Below are 22,329 nucleotides of genomic sequence, written 5' to 3' on the forward strand. Positions count from 1 at the left end.
GGAAAGCTATATCTGGATCATAATAAATCAGCAAACAAAATTCTGCTCAGTGCTCACATGTTCATAAAACATTTATGGAGTTTTTAAAGTGAATCTAAAGCATAAAAAAAACATATACCTAAGTAGAGGGAAGGCTCAGGGACCTATAGAGCCTTCCCAATCCTCTCCTCATCTCCTCGTTCCCCTGCAGGCTCCTCTGTTTAAATCTCCCACTGCGGGAGGCTTCGGATGTCTTCGAGAACCCGAGTACTCCCGAAGATGGCCGGCTCTGTAGAGAGCGTGCTTGTGTGTGCAGTATGGAGCAGCCTGTCTTTAGGAGCCCGAGTGATCCCAAAGTCCACCCACAGCGGAAGAAAGCAGTCTCCGACCCATCGGTCAGAGACTGGTAATGGGGGAGCCAGCGCAGGAACAACGGGATGAGGAGAGGAACCGGAAGACTCTACAGGACCCAGAGCCTTCCCCCTCCTTCAGTAAATATCTGTTTTTTGTTTTTCACAATTATGCTTTATACTCCCCTTTAAGGATGGATTCACAGTGGTCAGGTACATAAAACATATGCATTAAAATGGGTGTGAACTGCAGTGGAGATTTCAGCCATCGATCGATGGATCGATCGATCAAAAATCGATTCTATCAAATTCCCCATTTGATCGATTTGCGGCCGATTTCAAATGATTTCGATTGGTTTGATCTATCTGACAGAATGGAAAATCTAGGTCGATCTGCTGCCAGCAGAGTTGCATTGAATCTAATGGTCCAATAATGCATTTATATCGATTTCCAATAGATTTCATTCTGAAATCTATTGGAAATCTGCTCCTAGTGTGTGGCACACATCAGATAGATTCCTGTCAGATTGGACTTGATAGGCATCTGCCAGAAATCTATCGGATGGTCGAATCTGCTGCAAATCTAAAAGTGTATGACCACCTTAGACTTGTATGCAAAGCCTGCATGCAGCGTAACGTGATCCCTTACAACGCAGTACTGCAGGCCCATAGAATTGTATGGGCAGTGAGTTGACATGCAGAATTATTCTGACACACAACTGAGCACTGTAAACTGGCCCTAAACCATTTGTATGTCTTTTCACAACCAGCACTTATTATTTGCAAAATGTGCTGCAGTTTGTGGTCATTCAAGACACTGACCACAAAGGAATACATGTAGTTGTGTTCTAGGAAATATGTCAGGAGTAGCAGGCATAGCTCCCCTCTCCCATTGACTTCTTGTACTCCAAACAGGTGTTGTTGTCTTACAAAGTTCCTCATTTATACCTGTGATGAGCTGCCTTCCAAAGACAGCAAACAAGAGAGGAAGACCAATTTTATCCTCCATTATCATAGTACAAAAGAAATACTTGCACTTCAAATCAAATAAAAGTGTTAGCCTGCTGACAAACTGAAGGTGGCCACACACCATACAATGTTTTAAATTTCTTGTCAATTCAAAAATTCCAATCAATTTTTTTCTGGTTGAGTGTAACATTTAAAAAATCTGATCAATGTGTCACACACCTGTGTTCATTTTTTCTACAATTATAAAAATAAATAATTAAAAACTCTGAAAAATTGCTCAGGTCTATAAATCAAGACCATACACCATTCAATATTCATAAAAATTGATCAGAAAAATCTACTACTCCTAATCTTCTTTTAAAAATAAATAAATAAATTCAGATTTCTTGATCTTAAAAAAAAGCTTTCTATTTTTCTATACAACTGCCATATTAAATTGCTGTAAAATGTGATCGTTTTATCGTATCTTGTGTGGCCAACTTTAGTTTCCTGTTCAGAAAAGCCAAAATGTGAAGATTCTTCAGGCCTATAAGGCATCTTACAAAAGTTAAAAAACAACTGAAGTGAGACAAATATGGAGGCTGCCATATTTATTTCTTTTTAAACAATACCAGTTGCCTGGCAGCCCTGCTGCGCTATTTGGCTGCAGTAGTGTCTGAATCACACCAGAAACAAGCATGCAGCTAATCTTGTCAGATCTGTCTATAATGTCAGAAACACCTCATTTGCATATACTTTTTCAGAGTCTATGGCTAAAAGTATTAGAGGCAGAGGATCAGCAGGGCTGCCAAGTAAATAGTATTGCTTTAAAAGGAAATAACTATGGCAGCCTCCATATCTCCATTACCCTCTCGCTTCAGTTGTTCTTTAAAGGTAGCGTTGAAATGCTTCTGTTGTATAAACAAATGCTGGTCATCAATCCACATATGTATGTTTGTTTTTATATATATACGCAAAGTGGGTTTCCAAGATTTTTTACATTTGCAGTTGCCAGCCTGTGTGCATCTAAAATGTACATAAACAAAATTCCATAAATGAAGGCACCCCTTTAAATACATTATTTTTCGGACTTAATCTGGTAGTCAACTGACAATACAGTAGTGCTGCTGTTCCTGCTCTGTTCCTCCTCTTACTTCCAGGACAGTAGGACAGATTTACAAAATCTAGTGCGGAGCAAATCTAGTGCCAAACAACTGCAGGAGTGGAGCAGTTACATTGAGCAGTCAGAATCCTTGATATAAACACCTGCTCTGTTTCAGCACCAATTCTGCTTCAGTTTAGCTTGAACTGGTTTTGATAACCCCTCCCCTGTGAGAAGAACATCACATCCTTGGTTAGGGATAGTATTTCTGCTGCACCTAATGGAGGCGTGTCCTAGACCACCATGGTGCCAGACATTTCCTGGAAGTCAGAGAGCAGGTGTACTGTTGTTACATGACTGTGGTCACAACAGAATTTTCTAATTATGGAACTTCTGATACATGCATTTACATAGGATGCGGAGTGCTGACTGCTGCAAAACTTGAAACTCTTGAAATCCTGACGTGTTTATGTTTTTTGACATTTATATATCGTATTGCTGGTGTAATTTGCAGAAATATTTATTGTCTTTCATCAAGTCATTTCTGATTAAAACTCAGTGCAGCACAAAAACTGTGCTAAAGGTACAAATGAGACCCAAATCATTCCTATTCTACGATTTAAAAAAAAAAAAAAAAAAGCTGTTTATGAGGCCCAGCATATAATGTTGGTCCACTACCACAAAGACAACCTACAAGCAGGCTAGAAATCTTCAGTGAAAAATCTGTATTTTTAAAGTGGAGGGTGTTGCAAGTTCCTTTTGAGATTTCTGCTCTTCATGTAGCCATCATGCTCACGGAGTATGGCTGGTGGAAAAATAAACTTTTGGTGTCTTGGTTGTTGATAAACATAGGACTGTACAAACTGGAATACTTCTATACCTTCCCTTACAGAGGCGTAACTATAAGAATAGTAGCTCCTACAACTGCAGTGGGGCCCACGGGGGAGGAGGAGAGAGAAGACGGTCCAACTTCTTTCTCTCCTACCTTCCACTACAGGGGCTCACTCTTTTGAGCAGTTGTTGTCCTGGCAGAAAGGTCTCTTGGTTGTGGGGGGCAGTGGGGGAAGAGGGTGGTGTGGGCATAGGGGAGGACCCATCAGTGTTTTGCAGGAGGTCCTGATAATTTGTAGTTACGCCACTGTTCACTTTCATACATATATGGTTTTAGGTTTCAATGGCCTCAATTCACTAAGATCATGCTGGAGATAATAAGGCAAGAGAAAACTTACCTCCACACAGTAAGAGAGTTATCTTATCTCTTCATTCCTTAAGTTACCTCCTCTGTAGTTAATTTACCTCCTCTCTAGTTATTTTCACACGCAGTTAATAAACAGCCTGTCTTTAACTGTTGAGTTATTTTAAGGTTTGAAGAGTTAACTTAAAGACAGAAGAGTTAACTTTAGGTTTGCCTGAGGTAAAATGTTTCCTGAATACGACATGCCTCATCACCATGGTACCACTCTAGAAACGTTATTAAAGACAGGAGATAAGCTTAGTGAATTGAGGCCATTGTCTTATTCTTCCTTCTATTCATGAATACTCATAAAATGGTGGCTTTTTTACTTTTCTATTGTATCTCTACTTCTTGTGGCGTGGAGTTATTTGTTCAGGTGACAATCAGTTTATGCATGGGGTATAACTAATCATTTTTACACACTTCTGTGTACTTGTCCTAAAAATCTTGTTTCTCGGGTCTTCAGATTTATGTTTTATCCGCCCAACGGGTATCTAAAGTGAACTTAACCACATAAACTAACCCTACACTAAACAGCCAGCTCCATAAGGTGTCTACTGAAATAGAAATATTTGCTTTCTGCCACTATCACCTGCATAAAGTTCCGCCAATGTCCCGTATACCGAAACTTCTGCAATTTAATATTTGCAAAAGGATCCTTCCCTCAAGTGGAGTAAAAGTAAACTTAGGAGCCTAGTGATTGGTCATTCAGCTATCAAAAGCCATTCTGGGGAAAGAGACCTGCTCTAAGTTATAAGCCATCTGGAGCAGAAAGCAATTAAATATCATAACAAGCACCTTATGGTACTGTGGTGGGTAGTTGTTTTGGTTTTATTTTCTGTCCAGGTTGAATGGACCCTGAATTGATATGTAACATGATGAGATAAATGTGTATATACAATACCAATTCTAGATAGAAATGACCTTTGTTCCTTTTTTCACACTGTAAGGGTTAAATTCTAGGGCCTTGATTCACAAAGCCGTGCTAATGCATAGTATGGTCCTGCTATGCGTGTAACACGCAATGTTACTCGCAGAAAGTTTTACACACTTTGCGCGAGTAACATTGCGTGTTACACGCATAGCACTTCTGTGCTATGCATTAGCACAGCTTTGTGAAACAAGGCCTAGGGGTTTTATTGTTATAAAACACTGGTGTAGCTGAGAAAAAGACTTTAGAGTACGAAGAACGGATGTAAAGTTCAAATGTATCTGTAGGAGAGCTGAATAAACATTCAATTGAGGCAGTCAAAACTTTAATTGTAGGTGTTTAACTTTTAACATCAAAACAAGACTATGGTATTCCAGGGAAGTCTTATTTAGGATGAGAAAAAAGATTCAATTATTTTTACTTCAAGTTTTCTTTTTAAAGGAAGACATACAATAGGCATAAAATCTGTTTCTGCAAGCCATGTACAAACATTAAGAATTACAAAATCAAATTTTGAATAGATGGACTATGCCTCCGTATCCAGTCCCATGTATATCTGATCACACATGCATCATTTTAGCATGTTTTTTAGGTCAGATAAGTAACTGTCTGTTGCTAGGGGCTGTTATGGAGTGCTTTCTGTTTTGGGGGCTATCATGGGTTGATTTCTTATACTGGGGTCTGTCATGGGGTGCTGTACAACACTGGAGGGTTTGTCATGGGTTACTGTGACTGGGAGTCTGTGATATAGCATTGGTAATGGGGGCTTATCTTGGGGTACTGTCCGTTACTGGGGAAATATTATGTGAGGCTTTCTTATACTGTGATCTGTTATGGGGCAATGTCTGTTACTGTGGGGGGCTGTCATGGGGTACTTTCTGTTACTGGTGGTCTGTCGTGGAGTGATAAGCCCCATACACAAGCTCAATCAATGTTGCTCAACAAGGATTGCGACATTGCAGGGCCGAGGCTGTGCAGAAGCATTGCTCACCTGCAAATGAGCAATGTGTTCTGCCTTATGCAGGGGGGAGGGGAGACATGTGAGAGTGACATCACATGACATGACGGTAGCTATGCTACTCTGATAAGGCGTGTTAACCTTGATAAGGCATGTTATCTCTGATAAGACGTGTTAACTCACATAAGGTGTGTTATCTCTGATAAGGCGTGTTAACTCAGATAAGGCATGCTATTTGTCTTAGTGAATCAAGCCCTTGATGCTTGCTTGTTCATGGTCTATAGCTAAAAGCATTAGAGGCAGAGGATCAGCAGGACAGCCAGGTAACTGGTATTGTTTAAAAGGAAATAAATATAGCAGCCTACATATCCCCCTTGCTTCAGTTTTCTTTGAAATTGTGATATGCACACTTCAAACTTTGGCCTTGACACTGTTCACATCACACTAATACTCAGGAAAAGCCTTAATTTTCAAGGGAAAATGGTTTATCTGTTTAAAGTTGAGCCCAATTATTCTTCAAGTTATTTCTTTTTTCTATGACTGTCAGTTCAAAGTTGTGTCCTTTCATTAATCACTTGAAGACCGCACTGTTGAACCCCCCTAAAGACCAGGCCATTTTTCTGTTAGTAGACCACTGCAGCTTTGAGGCTTCGCTGCAGGGCCGCTCAACTTAACACGCAAGTGATTCCCCTCCTTTTCTCCCCACCAACAGAGCCCCCTGTTGGTGGGGTCTGATCGCTCCCTCAGTGTTTATTTTTTTTTTATAAATATTTATATGTTTATTTTTATAATAAAATAAATTGTACTATTTCTTTATTTAAAAAAAAAAAAAAACTCCCTCCCCACAGCCAGCCAATCACGGCGATCGGCTGTCATAGGCTTCAGCCTATGAGAGCCGATCGCTCTCATGTGTCCCAGGGGAACAGCTGTGTCACACAGCTGTCCCCAGTACAGCGCTGCTGTAGATTGCAGCGCTGTATAATGTTTATAGAGCATCGGCGCACGCAATCTCCTGCTAGCCCCATAGAAGGCCATTCACGCCAATCGGCGTGGAGCAGTCCTGGGGCTGCCGCTGCGTTCACGCCAATTGGCGTGGAGCAGACGGCTAGAAGTTAAACTAAAGTAGTGACCATGTAAAAGTCTTTACTGATAACAATTGCCTTTCTTCACAAATGGTTTGGGTTTGTTACTCTTTCTGGTACTGGGGGACCTATCCTGATCTCTGATATTTATTTAGAAATATTTTTTTTAGATTTTGATGCTTCCATAATTTTGTATCACGTATCAATAAAGAGTCTGGGTTTTGGTGGGGAAAATGGTGTTTTGATCATTTTTATTCATAAGAGGAATACTGATGCTGGGATTTGGTGGCGAGATGGTGTTTGGTACTTGGTGGTGCTCTGGTAAATGTATCTCTATCTCTTATATTGTGCACTCCATACTCCGTAAGTCCATATCCTGCCTCTCAAACCGCTATCTGGCAACACGTGGCAGTCATGCTGCCCGTATGTTGATGCCATTGCTTTGAAAAGGACTCACTTGCCAAAATATGACAGTGGAAGTTAACAAAACTGTGGTGATTTTAGAGAGACATACTTATTGCCTTGAAAACATCCTGATATGCTGAAAAAATATATATTTGCGGTACTTACATATTTTACTATCTATGGAACGTGACTGTCCCGTTTTTAAAAGATATTTACTCCCCTTTGGAAATCTATTTACAACATATTGGAAATTTAAGAGTCTTGACTTTCATTTGCACTATGCCCCGTGTCATTGTCCCCTTGTCCACTCGCTGGGCTGCCGGCTTGGTCCCCGCTACACTCATACATATTTTTATTCCAACTCTATATCCACTTAGATAGTGGACATTGACCAGGAGCCTCGCCCACTCAGTTGGCTTCAGGCTGGAAACTCGGGTTGCCTGCTTAGTGCTGCTGAGATCCAGGCACAGTCGACACCCCTTGTATTAATAATATTTTGCCTGACTCAACCATCACCTTAATATTCCAACCCTCACCTCAATACTGAGGGAGTAACCACAAGAAAATTACTACTTCAATCCCAAATCATAAATAATTGCGGTCACTCTTGGGTATGGAAATACAAAAATTCGGGTTTTATTGAAGGAATCGTATGAAAACACACAGACCAACCAATTAAAATCACTTAAAAATGGCCAGATGTTAGCGCTCACTCACATATGCCATGCACTCCTCTGCACTCATACACCCCTTCTGGTACCGGTACCTCAACTGTCCTAATCTTCAGAGAGGGGGAGAGAACTGGGCGCAGATATATGGGAGAATTGGAGGGTCTCCGGCTTGTAAACACACGACAGGAGTGTACAACGGCAATCAATGGTCTCACCAGACTTGCTTTTCCCACGGGTAAGGTCCGGTGAATCCGGTTTCCATTCGTGGCAGGCCTGCAGTGGTCTTTAGTTTTCTTCGCCGGCTAGTATCAGCGGCTGGCCGAACGCTCTACCCAATCCGCACTGCCTTAACGGGGAGCAGACGCCAAACCGCCTCACACGCTGTCAGATCTGCCGCTACTCAGGAGCGATCATAGGCCACGGGATTCGCACCCGCCCATCGACGCGTTGCGCCCGCCCACTTGCGAGCTTCATCAGGATGTGCGCCTTGCTCAACACCTTCTAACTCAGGAGCAGTGCATCACACCGACGTGGGGCTTAGTGCAAATTCCACCACTCTTAGATTTCCAAAAGGTAGTAAATATCTTTTAAAAAGAGGGCAGTCAAAATCAGTAAACAGTATAATACGTCAGTACCATAGTAACTTAAAGGAAACACAACTATGCATTTCTTTCACAACACTCATGCCAGGTACATTTATTCAGCACCTGTGATGTCGTGAGAACAGTAGGTATAAAGCATTTTGGCATGTATTCATGACAAAACAAAAGACTCTTGCCCATACCTGCCAATCAGATCCTAGACCTCTGACAATTTTTACAATGATTTTTATTGTAACCATCACAGGTTTAGAATTCAAAAACAAGGGACCCAACTCTCATAATGACCAAACAGCATCTAAATGAAAAACATCCAGAAGGTCACTTAAAGCCAAAAACAGGTGTGAATTTTTCATTCCACATACAAAAGCCAAATGTAGATTTTGTACAAAAAATAATGAAACAGAGAAATTGATGACTCTGAAAGGCACAAGAAAGGTGACATATTTTAAACAGAAAATACAAACTCTATGAATAACCTAGAGCTCAGTATATTTGTTTAAATATTTTATGACACTATAGGTGACAAAACCACTACAGCAATGACTCAATCAACACGGAACATATCTACCAGCGCTAAACACAGCAGTCCTCAAGCTACCAGTTCAGAACCCACAACTGCTCCAAAAAGAACAGCCACATCAAGTGCTATGACATCTCGCACCATGTCACCCAGTTCTGCTACATCTACCATTTCTATATCCAATCCTGCTCCATCTGGAACCACTATATCAAGCAAAGTTACATCTACAATATCGAAAACCAGCGTAGTGTCTGCTAGTTCAGCATCTGGAACATCACAACCTACATCATCTCTACCCACCACTACTCCACCATCCACTCCAACAACTAGCACTTCCCCACCTACATCCTCTTTAAACACCACCACTGCACGATCCACTTCAACGCCAAGCACTTCACCACCTATATCCTCTATAACCAGTAATAACAAACCTGCTTCGAAGCCCAGCTCTAGTTCATTTTCTACAACTACATCCAGTAGAGCTCTAACAGCCACCTCTGCATCTACATCCGGAAATGTACAATCTCAATCATCTCTGCCCAGCACTATTGTGTCTGTCACTTCAACACTTAGCACCTCCCCAACCACATCCTCTATACCCACTACTATTAACCCTATCACTCTATTCCTCACTTCTACATCCAGTATAGCTCCTTCCACCACCTCTGTATCTATTAATTCTAAAACCAGCAGTGCCATAACAAAAACAGAACAGACCAGAAGCACTGCATCAAGGAGTACTGTAACACCAATCTCTACATCCAACAATGTGCAATCTCAGGCATTTCTACTTAGCACTACTGTGTTTGCCACTTCAGCACCTAGCAGCTCCCCAGCAACATCCTCTATACCCCCTACTTTAGATTCCACCACTCCTAAACCTAGCACAATTCTATCTCTTGCCTCTTTATCAAGTCTAGCTCCATCTACTACCTCTGCATCTACCAATTTTGAAACCAGCAGTGCCAAACCAAGAGCAGAACACACCAGCAGCACTGGGCATCCAACTATGCCCAGTACTACAGAATCCATCACGTCTAAACCCAAAACCACTCAATCTATCACCTCTGTATCTAGTGTAGCTCCATTCACCAGCAACAATGCATCCAGCACTCCATTAACATCACCCTCTACCTCCACAAATGACCAATCTCAAACATCTCTGACCAGAACTATTGTGTCTGCTGCTTCAACACCTAGTAGCTCCCCAGTCACATACTCTATACCCAATACTACCGAACCCAGCAGCACTGCATCTAGTACTACTGCTACACAAACTGCTACATCCAAAAATGACCAATCTCATACCTCTCTGCCCAGCACTATTGTGTCTGCCAGTTCAACACCTAGCAGCTTTCCACCCACATCCTCTATGCCCAGTACTACAGAATCCATCACGTCTAAACCCAGCGCTACTGTATCTTTTACTTCTATATCAAGTGTAGTTCCATCCACCACCTCTGAATCTATAAATTCTAAAACCAGCAGTTCCACACCAGGAACACAACAGTTCAGCAGCAATGCATCTAGCACTACTGTATCACCAACCAATACATCCAAAAAAGACCAATCTGAAACATCAGTGCCTAGCACTTTTGTATCTTCCGCTACATCCATAAATGACTTATCCCAAGCATCTCTGCCACCCAGCACTAATGTGTTTGTCGCTCCAACGTCAAGCAGCTCTAAAGCCACATCCTCCATAACCAGTAATATGGAATCCACCTCTTCAAAATCCAGAACTACTCAATCTATCACCTCTACATTGAGTGTAGCTCCATCTACCACCTCTGAATCTACCGATTCTAAAACCAGTAGTTCCTCACCAAGAACAGATCAGACCAGCAACAATGTATCTAGCACTACTTTAACATTAACTTCTAAATCCCTGAATAACCAATCTCAAATGCCTTTGCCCAGCACTATTATGTCTGCTGCTTCAAAGCCTACCAGATCCCCAGTCACATCCTCTATACCCAGTACTACAGAACCCAGCACTTCTGAGTCCAGCGCTACCCTATCTCTCACTTCTACATCCAGTGTAGCCCCATCCACCACCTCTGAGACTATTAATTCTAAAACCAGCAGTTCCTCGCCAGGAACACAACAGTTCAGCAGCAATACATCTAGCACTACTGTATCATCAACCGATACAACCAAAAAAGACCAATCTGAAACACCGGTGCCCAGCACTTTTGTGTCTGCCGCTACATCCAGAAATGACCAATCCCAAACCTCTCTGCCCAGCACCATTGTGTCTTCCGCTTCAACACCAAGCAGCTCCCAAGCCACATCCTCTATAACCAGTACTATAGAATCCACCGCTTCAAAGTCCAGATCTACTCAATCTATCACCTCTATATCCAGTGTATCTCAATCCACCCCCTCTGAATCCATCAATTCTAAAACCACCAGTTCCACACCAATTACAGAACAGACCAGCAACAATACATCTAGCACTACTGTAACACCAACCGCTACATCTAAAAATGTCCAATCCCAAACATCTCTGCCCAGCACTATTGTGTCTGCCGCTTTAACACCAAGCAGCTCCCAAGCCATATCCTCTATACCCAGTACTATAGAATCCACAGCTTTAAAATCCATAATTACTGAATCTATCACCCCTATGTCCAGTGTAGCTCTATCCACCACCTCTGAATCTACCATTTCTAAAGCCAGCAGTTCCACACCAAGAACAGAACAGACCAGCAATAATGCAACTAGGACTACATTAACATCAACCTCTATATCCACAAATGACCAATCTCAAACATCTCTGACCAGAACTATTGTGTCTGCTGCTTCAACGCCTCCCAACTCCCCAGTCACATCCTCTATACCGAGTACTACAGAATCCAGCACTTCTAAACCCAGCGCTAGTCTATCTCTAACTTCTACAACCAGAGTAGCTCCATCCACCACATCTGAATCTATCAATTCTAAAACCAGCAGTTCCACACCAGGAATACAACAGTTCAGCATCAATGCATCTGTCACTACTGTATCACCAACTGATACATCCAAAAAAGACCAATTTGAAACATCGGTGCCCAGCACTTTTGTGTCTGCCACTAGATCCAGAAATGACCAGTCCCAAACATCTCTGCCCAGCACTACTGTGTCTGCCACTTCAACACCAAGCAGCTCCCAATCCAGATTCTCTAAAACCAGTACTATAGAATCCACCTCTTCAAAATCCAGAACTACCCAATCTATCTCCTCTAATGTAGCTCAATCCACCGCCTCTGAATCTACCAATACTAAAACCAGCAGTTCTACACCAAGTACAGAACAGACCAGTAACAATGCATCTAGCACTACATTAACATCAACCTCTACATCCACAAATGACCAATCTCAAACATCTCTGCTCAGCACTATTGTGTCTGACACTTCAACACCTATCAGCTCCCCAGCCACATCGTCTATACCGAATGCTACAGAACCCAGCACTTCTAAACCCAGCACTACTCTATCTTTCACTTCTATATCCAGTGTAGCCCCATCCACCACCTCTGAATCTATCAATTTTAAAACCAGCAGTTCTGCTCAAGGAACACAACAGTTCAGCAGCAATACATCTAGCACTACTGTATCACCAACCTATATATCCAAAAAAGACCAATCTGAAACATTGGTGCCCATCACTTTTGTGTCTGCCGTTCCACTCAGAAATGACCAATCCAAAACATCTCTGCCCAGCACTATTGTGTCTGCCGCTTCAACACCAAGCAGCTCCCAAGCCATATCCTCTATAACCAGTACTATAGAGTCCACCGCTTTAAAATCCAGAAGTACCCAATCTATCACCTCTATATCAAATGTTGCTCAATCGGCCACTTCTGAATCTACCAATTCTAAAACCAGCAGTTCCACACCAAGCACCGAACAGACCAGCAGCACTGCATCTAGCACTACATTAACATTGACCTCTACATCCACAAAAGACCAATCTCAAACATCTCTGCCCAGCACTTATGTGTCTGCCACTTCAACACCTAGCAGTTCCCCAGCAACATCCTCTATACCGAATACTACAGAACCCAGCACTTCTAAACCCAGCACTACTCTATCTTTCACTTCTACATCCAGTGTAGCCCCATCCACCACCTCTGAATCTATCAATTCTAAAACCAGCAGTTCCACGCCAAGAACACAACCGTTCAGCAGCAATGCATCTGGCACTGCTGTATCACTAACCAATACATCCAAAACAGACCAATATGAAACATCAATGCCCATCACTTTTGTGTCTGCCGCTACACTCAGGAATGACCAATCCCAAACATCTCTGCCCAGCAATACTGTGTCTGCTGCTTCAGCACCAAGCAGCTCCCCAGCCACATCCTCTATAACCAGTACTATAGAATCCACCACTTCAAAATCCAGAACTACTCTATCTATCAGCTCTACATCCAGTATAGCTCTATCCACCACCTCTGAATCTACCAATTCTAAAACCACCAGTTCCACACCAAGTACAGAACAGACCAGCAACAATACATCTAGCACTACAGTAACACCAACCGCTACATCTAAAAATGTCCAATACCAAACATCTCTGCCCAGCACTAATGTGTCTGCTGCTTCAACACCAAGCAGCTCCCAAGCCATATCCTCTATACCCAGTACTATAGAATCCACTGCTTTAAAATCCATAATTACTCAATCTATCATCACCCCTATGTCCAATGTAGCTCTATCCACCACCTCTGAATCTACCATTTCTAAAACCAGCAGTTCCACACCAAGAACAGAACAGACCAGCAATAATGCATCTAGGACTACATTAACATCAACCTCTACATCCACAAATGACCAATCTCAAACATCTCTGACCAGAACTGTTGTGTCTGCTGCTTCAACACCTCCCAACTCCCCAGTCACATCCTCTATACTGAGTACTACAGAATCCAGCACTTCTAAACCCAGCGCTAGTCTATCTCTCACTTCTACATCCAGAGTAGCTCCATCCACCACTTCTGAATCTATCAATTCTAAAACCAGCAGTTCCACACCAGGAACACACCAGTTGAGCAGCAATGCATCTGTCACTACTGTATCACCAACTGATACATCCAAAAAAGACCAATTTGAAACATCGGTGCCCAGCACTTTTGTGTCTGCCACTAGATCCAGAAATGACCAGTCCCAAACATCTCTGCCCAGCACTACTGTGTCTGCCACTTCAACACCAAGCAGCTCCCAATCCAGATTCTCTAAAACCAGTACTATAGAATCCATCTCTTCAAAATCCAGAACTTCCCAATCTATCTCCTCTAATGAAGCTCAATCCACCACCTCTGAATCTACCAATTCTAAAACCAGCAGTTCTACACCAAGTACAGAACAGACCAGTAACAATGCATCTAGCACTACATTAACATCAACCTCTACATCCACAAATGACCAACCTCAAACATCTCTGCCCAGCACTATTGTGTCTGCCACTTCAACACCTATCAGCTCCCCAGCCACATCGTCTATACCGAATGCTACAGAACCCAGCACTTCTAAACCCAGCACTACTCTATCTTTCACTTCTATATCCAGTGTAGCCCCATCCACCACCTCTGAATCTATAAATTTTAAAACCAGCAGTTCCACTCAAGGAACACAACAGTTCAGCAGCAACACATCTAGCACTACTGTATCACCAACCGATACATCCAAAAAAGACCAATCTGAAACATCGGGGCCCATCACTTTTGTGTCTGCCGCTCCACTCAGAAATTACCAATCCAAAACATCTCTGCCCAGCACTATTGTGTCTGCCGCTTCAACACCAAGCAGCTTCCAAGCCATATCTTCTATAACCAGTACTATAGAGTCCACCACTTTAAAATCCAGAAGTACCCAATCTATCACCTCTATATCAAATGTTGCTCAATTGATCACTTCTGAATCTACCAATTCTAAAACCAGCAGTTCCACACCAAGCACAGAACAGACCAGCAGCACTGCATCTAGCACTACATTAAGATTGTCCTCTACATCCACAAAAGACCAATCTCAAACATCTCTGCCCAGCACTAATGTGTCTGCCACTTCAACACCTAGCAGTTCCCCAGCAACCTCCTCTATACCCAATACTACAGAACCTAGCACTTCTAAACCCAGCACTACTCTATCTTTCACTTCTACATCCAGTGTAGCCCCATCCACCACCTCTGAATCTATAAATTCTAAAACCAGTAGTTCCACGCCAGGAACACAACCGTTCAGCAGCAATGCATCTGGCACTGCTGTATCACTAACCAATACATCCAAAAAAGACCAATCTGAAACACCGGTGCCCAGTACTTTTGAGTCTGCCGCTACATCCAGAAATTACCAATCCCAAACCTCCCTACCCAGCACTATTGTGTCTCCCGCTTCAACACCAAGCAGCTCCCAAGCCACAACCTCTATAACCATTACTATAGACTCCACCGCTTCAAAGTCCAGATCTACTCAATCTATCACCTCTATATCCAGTGTTGCTCAATCCACCCCCTCTGAATCTATCAATTCTAAAACCAGTAGTTCCACACCAAGTACAGAACAGACCAGCAACAATACATCTAGCACTACTGTAACACCAACCGCTACATCTAAAAATGTCCAAACCCAAACATCTCTGCCCAGCACTATTGTGTCTGCCGCTTTAACACCAAGCAGCTCCCAAGCCATACCCTCTATACCCAGTACTATAGAATCCACCGCTTTAAAATCCATAATTACTCAATCTATCACCCCTATGTCCAGTGTAGCTCTATCCCCCACCTCTGAATCTACCATTTCTAAAACCAGCAGTTCCACACCAAGAACAGAACAGACAAGCAATAATGCATCTAGGACTACATTAACATCAACCTCTACATCCACAAATGACCAATCTCAAACATCTCTGACCAGAACTGTTGTGTCTGCTGCTTCAACACCTCCCAGCTCCCCAGTCACATCCTCTATACTGAGTACTACAGAATCCAGCACTTCTAAACCCAGCGCTAGTCTATCTCTCACTTCTACATCCAGAGTAGCTCCATCCACCACATCTGAATCTATCAATTCTAAAACCAGCAGTTCCACACCAGGAATACAACAGTTCAGCAGCAATGCATCTGTCACTACTGTATCACCAACCGATACATCCAAAAAAGACCAATTTGAAACATCGGTGCCCAGCACTTTTGTGTCTGCCACTAGATCCAGAAATGACCAGACCCAAACATCTCTGCCCAGCACTACTGTGTCTGCCACTTCAACACCAAGCAGCTCCCAATCAAGATTCTCTAAAACCAGTACTATAGAATCCACCTCTTCAAAATCCAGAACTACCCAATCTATCTCCTCTAATGTAGCTCAATCCACCACCTCTGAATCTACCAATTCTAAAACCAGCCGTTCTACACCAAGTACAGAACAGACCAGTAACAATGCATCTAGCACTACATTAACATCAACCTCTACATTCACAAATACCCAATCTCAAACATCTCTTCCCAGCACTATTGTGTCTGCCACTTCAACACCTATCAGCTTCTCAGCCACATCGTCTATACCGAATGCTACAGAACCCAGCACTTCTAAACCCAGCACTACTCTATCTTTCACTTCTATATCCAGTGTAGCCCCATCCACCACCTCTGAATCTATCAATTTTAAAACCAGCAGTTCCACTCAAGGAACCCAACAGTTCAGCAGCAACACATCTAGCACTACTGTATCACCAACTGATACATCCAAAAAAGACCAATCTGAAACATCGGGGCCCATCACTTTTGTGTCCGCCGCTCCACTCAGAAATGACCAATCCAAAACATCTCTGCCCAGCACTACTGTGTCTGCCGCTTCAACACCAAGCAGCTCCCAAGCCATATCTTCTATAACCAGTACTATAGAGTCCACCACTTTAAAATCCAGAAGTACCCAATCTATCACCTCTATATCAAATGTTGCTCAATCGACCACTTCTAAATCTACCAATTCTAAAACCAGCAGTTCCACACCGAGCACAGAACAGACCAGCAGCACTGCATCTAGCACTACATTAAGATTGTCCTCTACATCCACAAAAGACCAATCTCAAACATCTCTGCCCAGCACTAATGTGTCTGCCACTTCAACACCTAGTAGTTCCCCAGCAACCTCCTCTATACCCAATACTACAGAACCTAGCACTTCTAAACCCAGCACTACTCTATCTTTCACTTCTACATCCAGTGTAGCCCCATCCACCACCTCTGAATCTATAAATTCTAAAACCAGCAGTTCCACGCCAGGAACACAACCGTTCAGCAGCAATGCATCTGGCACTGCTGTATCACCAACCGATACATCCAAAACAGACCAATATGAAACATCGGTGCCCATCACTTTTGTGTCTGCCGCTACACTCAGGAATGACCAATCCCAAACATCTCTGCCCAGCACTATTGTGTCTGCTGCTTCAGCACCAAGCAGCTCCCAAGCCATATCCTCTATAACCAGTACTATAGAATCTACCACTTTAAAATCCAGAACTACTCTATCTATCACCTCTACATCCAGTGCAGCTCTATCCACCACCTCTGAATCTACCAATTCCAAAACCAGCAGTTCCACACCAAGTACAGAACAGACCAGCAACAATGCATCTAGCACTATTGTAACACCAACCGCTACATCTAAAAATTTCCAATCCCAAACATCTCTGCCCAGCACTATTGTGTCTGCTGCTTCAACACCAAGCAGCTCCCAAGCCATATCCTCTATACCCAGTACTATAGAATCCACCGCTTTAAAATCCAGAACTATTCTATCTATCACCTCTACACCCAGTAAAGCTCTATACACCACCTCTGAATCTACAAATTCTAAAACCAGCAGTGCCACGCCAAGAACAGATCAGTTCAGTAGCACTGCATCCAGCACTACAGCAACACCAACCTCTACATCCAAAAATGTCCAATATCAAACATCTCTGCCCAGCACTATTGTGTCTGCCAATTCAACACCTGGCAGCTACCCAGCCACACCCTCTATACCCAGTACTACACAATCCACCACTTCTCCACCCAGTGCTACTTTATCTCTCACCTCTACTTCCAGTGTAGCTCCATCTACTATTTCTAAAACTAGCAGTGACACACAAAAAACAGAACAAACCACCAGCAATGCATCTAGCACTACAGCAACACCAGCAGCTAGATCTAAAAATGTTCAATCTGAAACATTTCTGCCCAGCAGTACTTCTGTGTCTGCGAGTTCGACACCTAGCAGCTCCCAAACCACATCCTCTACACCCAGTGCTACAAATTCCAGCACTTTTAAACCTAGTACTGCTCTCACTTCTACATCCAGTTTAGCTCCATCCACCACTTCTGCATCTGCCAGTTCTAAAACTAGCAATGCCACACCAAGAACAGAACAGTCCAGCAGCACTGCATCTAACACTACAGTAACACCAACCGCTAAATCCAAAAATAACCAATCTCATACAACTGTGCCCAGCAGTACTGTGTCTGCCACTTCAAAACCTAGCACATCCCTAGCCACATCTATACCCAGCACTTCAGAATCCAGCACTTCTAAACGCAGTATGACTCTATCTCTCATCTCTACATCCAATGTAGCTCCATCCACCATCTCTGAATCTACCAATTCTAAAACCACCAGTGCCAAACCAAGAACAGAACAGAGCAGCAGCATGTCATCTAGCACTACTTTAACACCAACCACTACATACAAAAATGACCAATCTCAAACATCTCTGCCTAGCACTATTGTGTCTGATACTTTAACACTTGGCAGCTCTCAAGCCACATCCTCTATACCAAGTACTACAAAATCCAACAATTTTAATACCACTATTGCTCTCACTACAACATCCAGTGTAGCTCCATCCACCTCCTCTGCATCTACTAGTTCTAAATCTAGCAGTGCCACACCAAGAACAGAACAGTCCAGTAGCACCGCATCTGGCACTACGTTAACACCAACTGCTACATCCCAAAATAACCTCTCTCAAACATATCTGCCCAGCAGTTCTATTCCTGCCACATCAACACCTAGCAGCTACCAAGCCACATCCTCTATACCCACCACTTCTAAATTCAGAACTACTCTATCTCTCGACTCTACATCCAGTGTAGCTCCATCCACCACCCCTGAATCCACAAATTCTAAAACCAGCAGTGCGTCTGCTGCGTCAACATCTAGCAGCTACCTAGCCACATCCTCTATACCCAGTACTACACAATCCACCACTTCACAACCCAGTGCTACTTTATCTCTCACCCCTACTACCAGTGTATCTCCATCCATACCCTCTGCATCTACCAATTCTAAAATTAGCAGTGCCACACAAGAACCAGAACATACCAGCAGCACTGCACTCAGCACTACTGCAACACCAGCAGCTATATCTAAAATGATCCAATCAGAAACATTTCTGCCCACCAGTACTTTTGTGTCTGCCACTTCAACACCTAGCAGCTCCCAAGTCACATCCTTTATACCCAGTACTTCAAAATCCAGCACTTTTAAACCCAGTACTGCTCTCACTTCTGCATCCAGCGTAGCTCCATCCACCACTTCGACATCTACCAATTCTAAAACCCGAAATGCCACACCAAGAACAGAACAGACCAGCAGAACTGTATCAAGCACAACAGTAACACAAACTCCTGCATCCAAAAATTCCCAATCGCAATCATCCATGCCCAGCACTATTGTATCATCTAGTATCTCCCAAGTCACATCCTCTATACCTAGTACTACAGAATCCAGCATCTCTACATCCAGTACTTCATCTCTTATTTTTACTTCTGGTAAAGCTCCATCTACCAATCCTAAAATTAGCAATGCCACACCAAGAACAGAACAGACCAGCAGCAATGCATCTAGCACTACTGTAACACCAACCACTACTTCCAAAAATGACCAAACTCAAACATCTCTGCCCCGCAGTACGGTGCCTGTCACTTCAACACCTAAAACCACCCTAGCCAAATCCTCTTTACCCAGTAATACAGAATCCAGCACTTCTAAACCCAGTCCTACTCCATCTGTTACAAAAACATCCGGTGTGACTCCACCAACCACCTCTACGTCTGGCATTTCTAAATCTACCAGTCCAATACCAAGTACTCCACACTCTAGCAGCACTGCATCTACAACTGCTTTTACACAAACACCTGTATTCCAATCTAAAACAACTCTAAAGAGCACTTCTGTGATTGACTTTTCAACACCTAGCACTTCCCAACAAACATCCTCTATGTTCAACACTGCTCAATCCACTGCTTCTAAACCTATTATTTCTGCATCTTTTACCTCTATATCCAATGTAGGTCGATCCACCAGCACTGCATCTACCAATTCTAAAACCAGCAGTAGTACAGCTAGTACAGAACAGATTAGTAGCACTGCATTTAGCACTACTTTAACACCAACATCTACATCCAAAAATGTCCAATCTCTAACATCTTTCCCAAGCACAACTGTCGCTGTTAATTTAACAGCTAGCATTTCCCCACAAACATCCCCTATACCAACAACTATTCAATCTACCACTTCTCAACACAGCACTACCCCATCTCTCACCTCTACATTCAGTGTAGCTCTTTCCTCCACCTTGACATCTACATCTAAAAATGTCCAATCTCAAACCTCTCAACTTAGCTCTACTGTGTCTGTTACTTCAACACCTAGCAGCTTCCTACCCACATCCTCGATAACCACACGTACTGAATCCACCATTTCTTTTCACCCATCTTCTCGAAATATTGTTCCTCTTCAAATTAAATGTACAAACAAAGCATACCAGGAGAATCTTGGAAACAAGTCTTCTGAAGATTACAGCAAGCTAACATCTGAAATTCGGTCAGAGGTGAGTACTTCTGTGTGCTCAACCACTTACTTTTGGCACACCTTGTACCACTCACCTGACAAACACTGTTTTTTGTATTTGCTTTAACAGTTTACTTCATTCGTAAAGCGAGTGTTCCCTGGCCTTGTGGAAATAAGAAATGTTACATTTTTGTAAGTGTGTTATTAGTTGCTTGGAATGTATAGTCTTGCCAGATGAAGTGTTCTCATTCTCATAGCAGGCTAGGTGCAGCAACTTTTTAAAATAATTCAACATTAGCCACATTCCATTTGAATGCATGGTTAACAATAAAGGTAGCATTAATTTGAATATAATGGCGATCTTACCATTATCTGTTCAGACTTTACTTCTTGACACGTACAGTGTCCCACTGCTCCCTCAACTTGAAGGACCGCAGGCTTACACCCCCCAGGTGATTTTTTACAATACAGTGCTCTGCCGTTTTAAAAGCTTGCTGCAGAGCCATAACACTGAGTACACAAACGATTCTCCTTCCCCCTTTTCTGCCCACCAACAGAGCTTTCTGTTGGTGGGCTCTGATTGCTGTTATTATATAAAAAGAACCTATAAAAAAAATACTAATTAACCCTCCCCGCCTGCCCCCATAATTTGTCCCCAAGCGGCTGTTTTCTCCTCCTCGGATGTTTTCTCCTCCTCTCATAGGCTTCAGCCTATGAGAAGGACAGCTCGGAGGGACACTCGGAGGGGCAGCTAATTGTCCCCTGTACAGCGCTGCACTGTTCAAATGCAAGCAAAAAGTTTTTTTCTCTTTTTTTTACATTTAACAGCCTGCAAGCCGCTCTGTCACTCAGCGGGGATGCGCGCGCATTGGCGTGCACGATCCCCTGTAGAACCCCGCCCCAGAACTTGACGCCTTTTAGCATTAGGCAGTCCTGGGGCTGACACCTTCCCAACGCCTATCAGCGTCACAAGGCTGATTCCCAAGAGATTGCGTGCTGAAATTGATCAGGAATTGGCCTCCGGTGTATGGGCAGCCAACAGATCTGTTTCTGATCAGTCTGTCTCTTGGTCAATCTGCCCTTGTTTCGGCACCTTTATTCTTGCAATTCTGTCTGCTGGCACCACTTCAGATACATATAGAGAGGAGTAATCCTGACAAAGGTTAAAACCTTTCCCCATCCTGTATACAACAAAAATTAGTTTTTGCTTGGGTTTCACTTTAACATTTCCAAATATATGTAATAAAAGTCCCCTTATCATGTAATATCTAGTAGAGGGAGAGCATCTAATTTCTGCAGGGTTTCTGCACTTACTGCTGGCCTTGCCCTATCACAATCATTTGGGCAGATTGGAAAGCCATGCCCAATTGTTGCCTTTTCCCCTTGGATAAGTTGCAGCTAGCTGTGACTGTTATTTTAGGTGGTGGATAGGACTCTCAGAGAGCAGTTAAGATGCCTTGACCTGTGCCCTCCCACTGATACCTATATCTAGCTTGAAGAGACTCTGAAGTCTCATAAAAATCATGTTTTTATTTTAAAAATCTCTTTAACATGATAGCCCTAATTAAAATGCTGCATCCCTGCGGCAGAAGCCGCAGAACTCTAACTAAAATCCCTCCAAACTCCCCAGGGCACATTGCCGGGAGCGCTTCCATGAGAGGCAGAGCGTTCGGCTGCAGCTCTGCCTCTACATGCGTCTATCAGCACGGATCGCTGCCTCTCCTCGCCCC

At 43.0% G+C, this 22,329-nt stretch overlaps 2 protein-coding genes across 5 annotated transcripts in view; both read left to right on the forward strand.

Annotated features, from left to right (window-relative positions):
* LOC137520895 (serine-rich adhesin for platelets-like) overlaps positions 1-22,329 on the forward strand; it is a 116,335-nt gene that overhangs the window by 38,952 nt on the left and 55,054 nt on the right. The window lies entirely within an intron of this gene.
* Positions 259-20,795, forward strand: LOC137521257 (serine-rich adhesin for platelets-like). The gene is made up of 3 exons (XM_068240248.1): positions 259-385; positions 8,782-20,639; positions 20,730-20,795. Exons 1-3 carry the CDS (start codon positions 259-261, stop codon positions 20,793-20,795), a joined length of 12,051 nt encoding a protein of 4,016 aa, XP_068096349.1.

This window comes from Hyperolius riggenbachi, chromosome 6 (assembly GCF_040937935.1).
Source record: "Hyperolius riggenbachi isolate aHypRig1 chromosome 6, aHypRig1.pri, whole genome shotgun sequence".
NCBI classification, from domain to species: Eukaryota; Metazoa; Chordata; class Amphibia; order Anura; family Hyperoliidae; genus Hyperolius; species Hyperolius riggenbachi.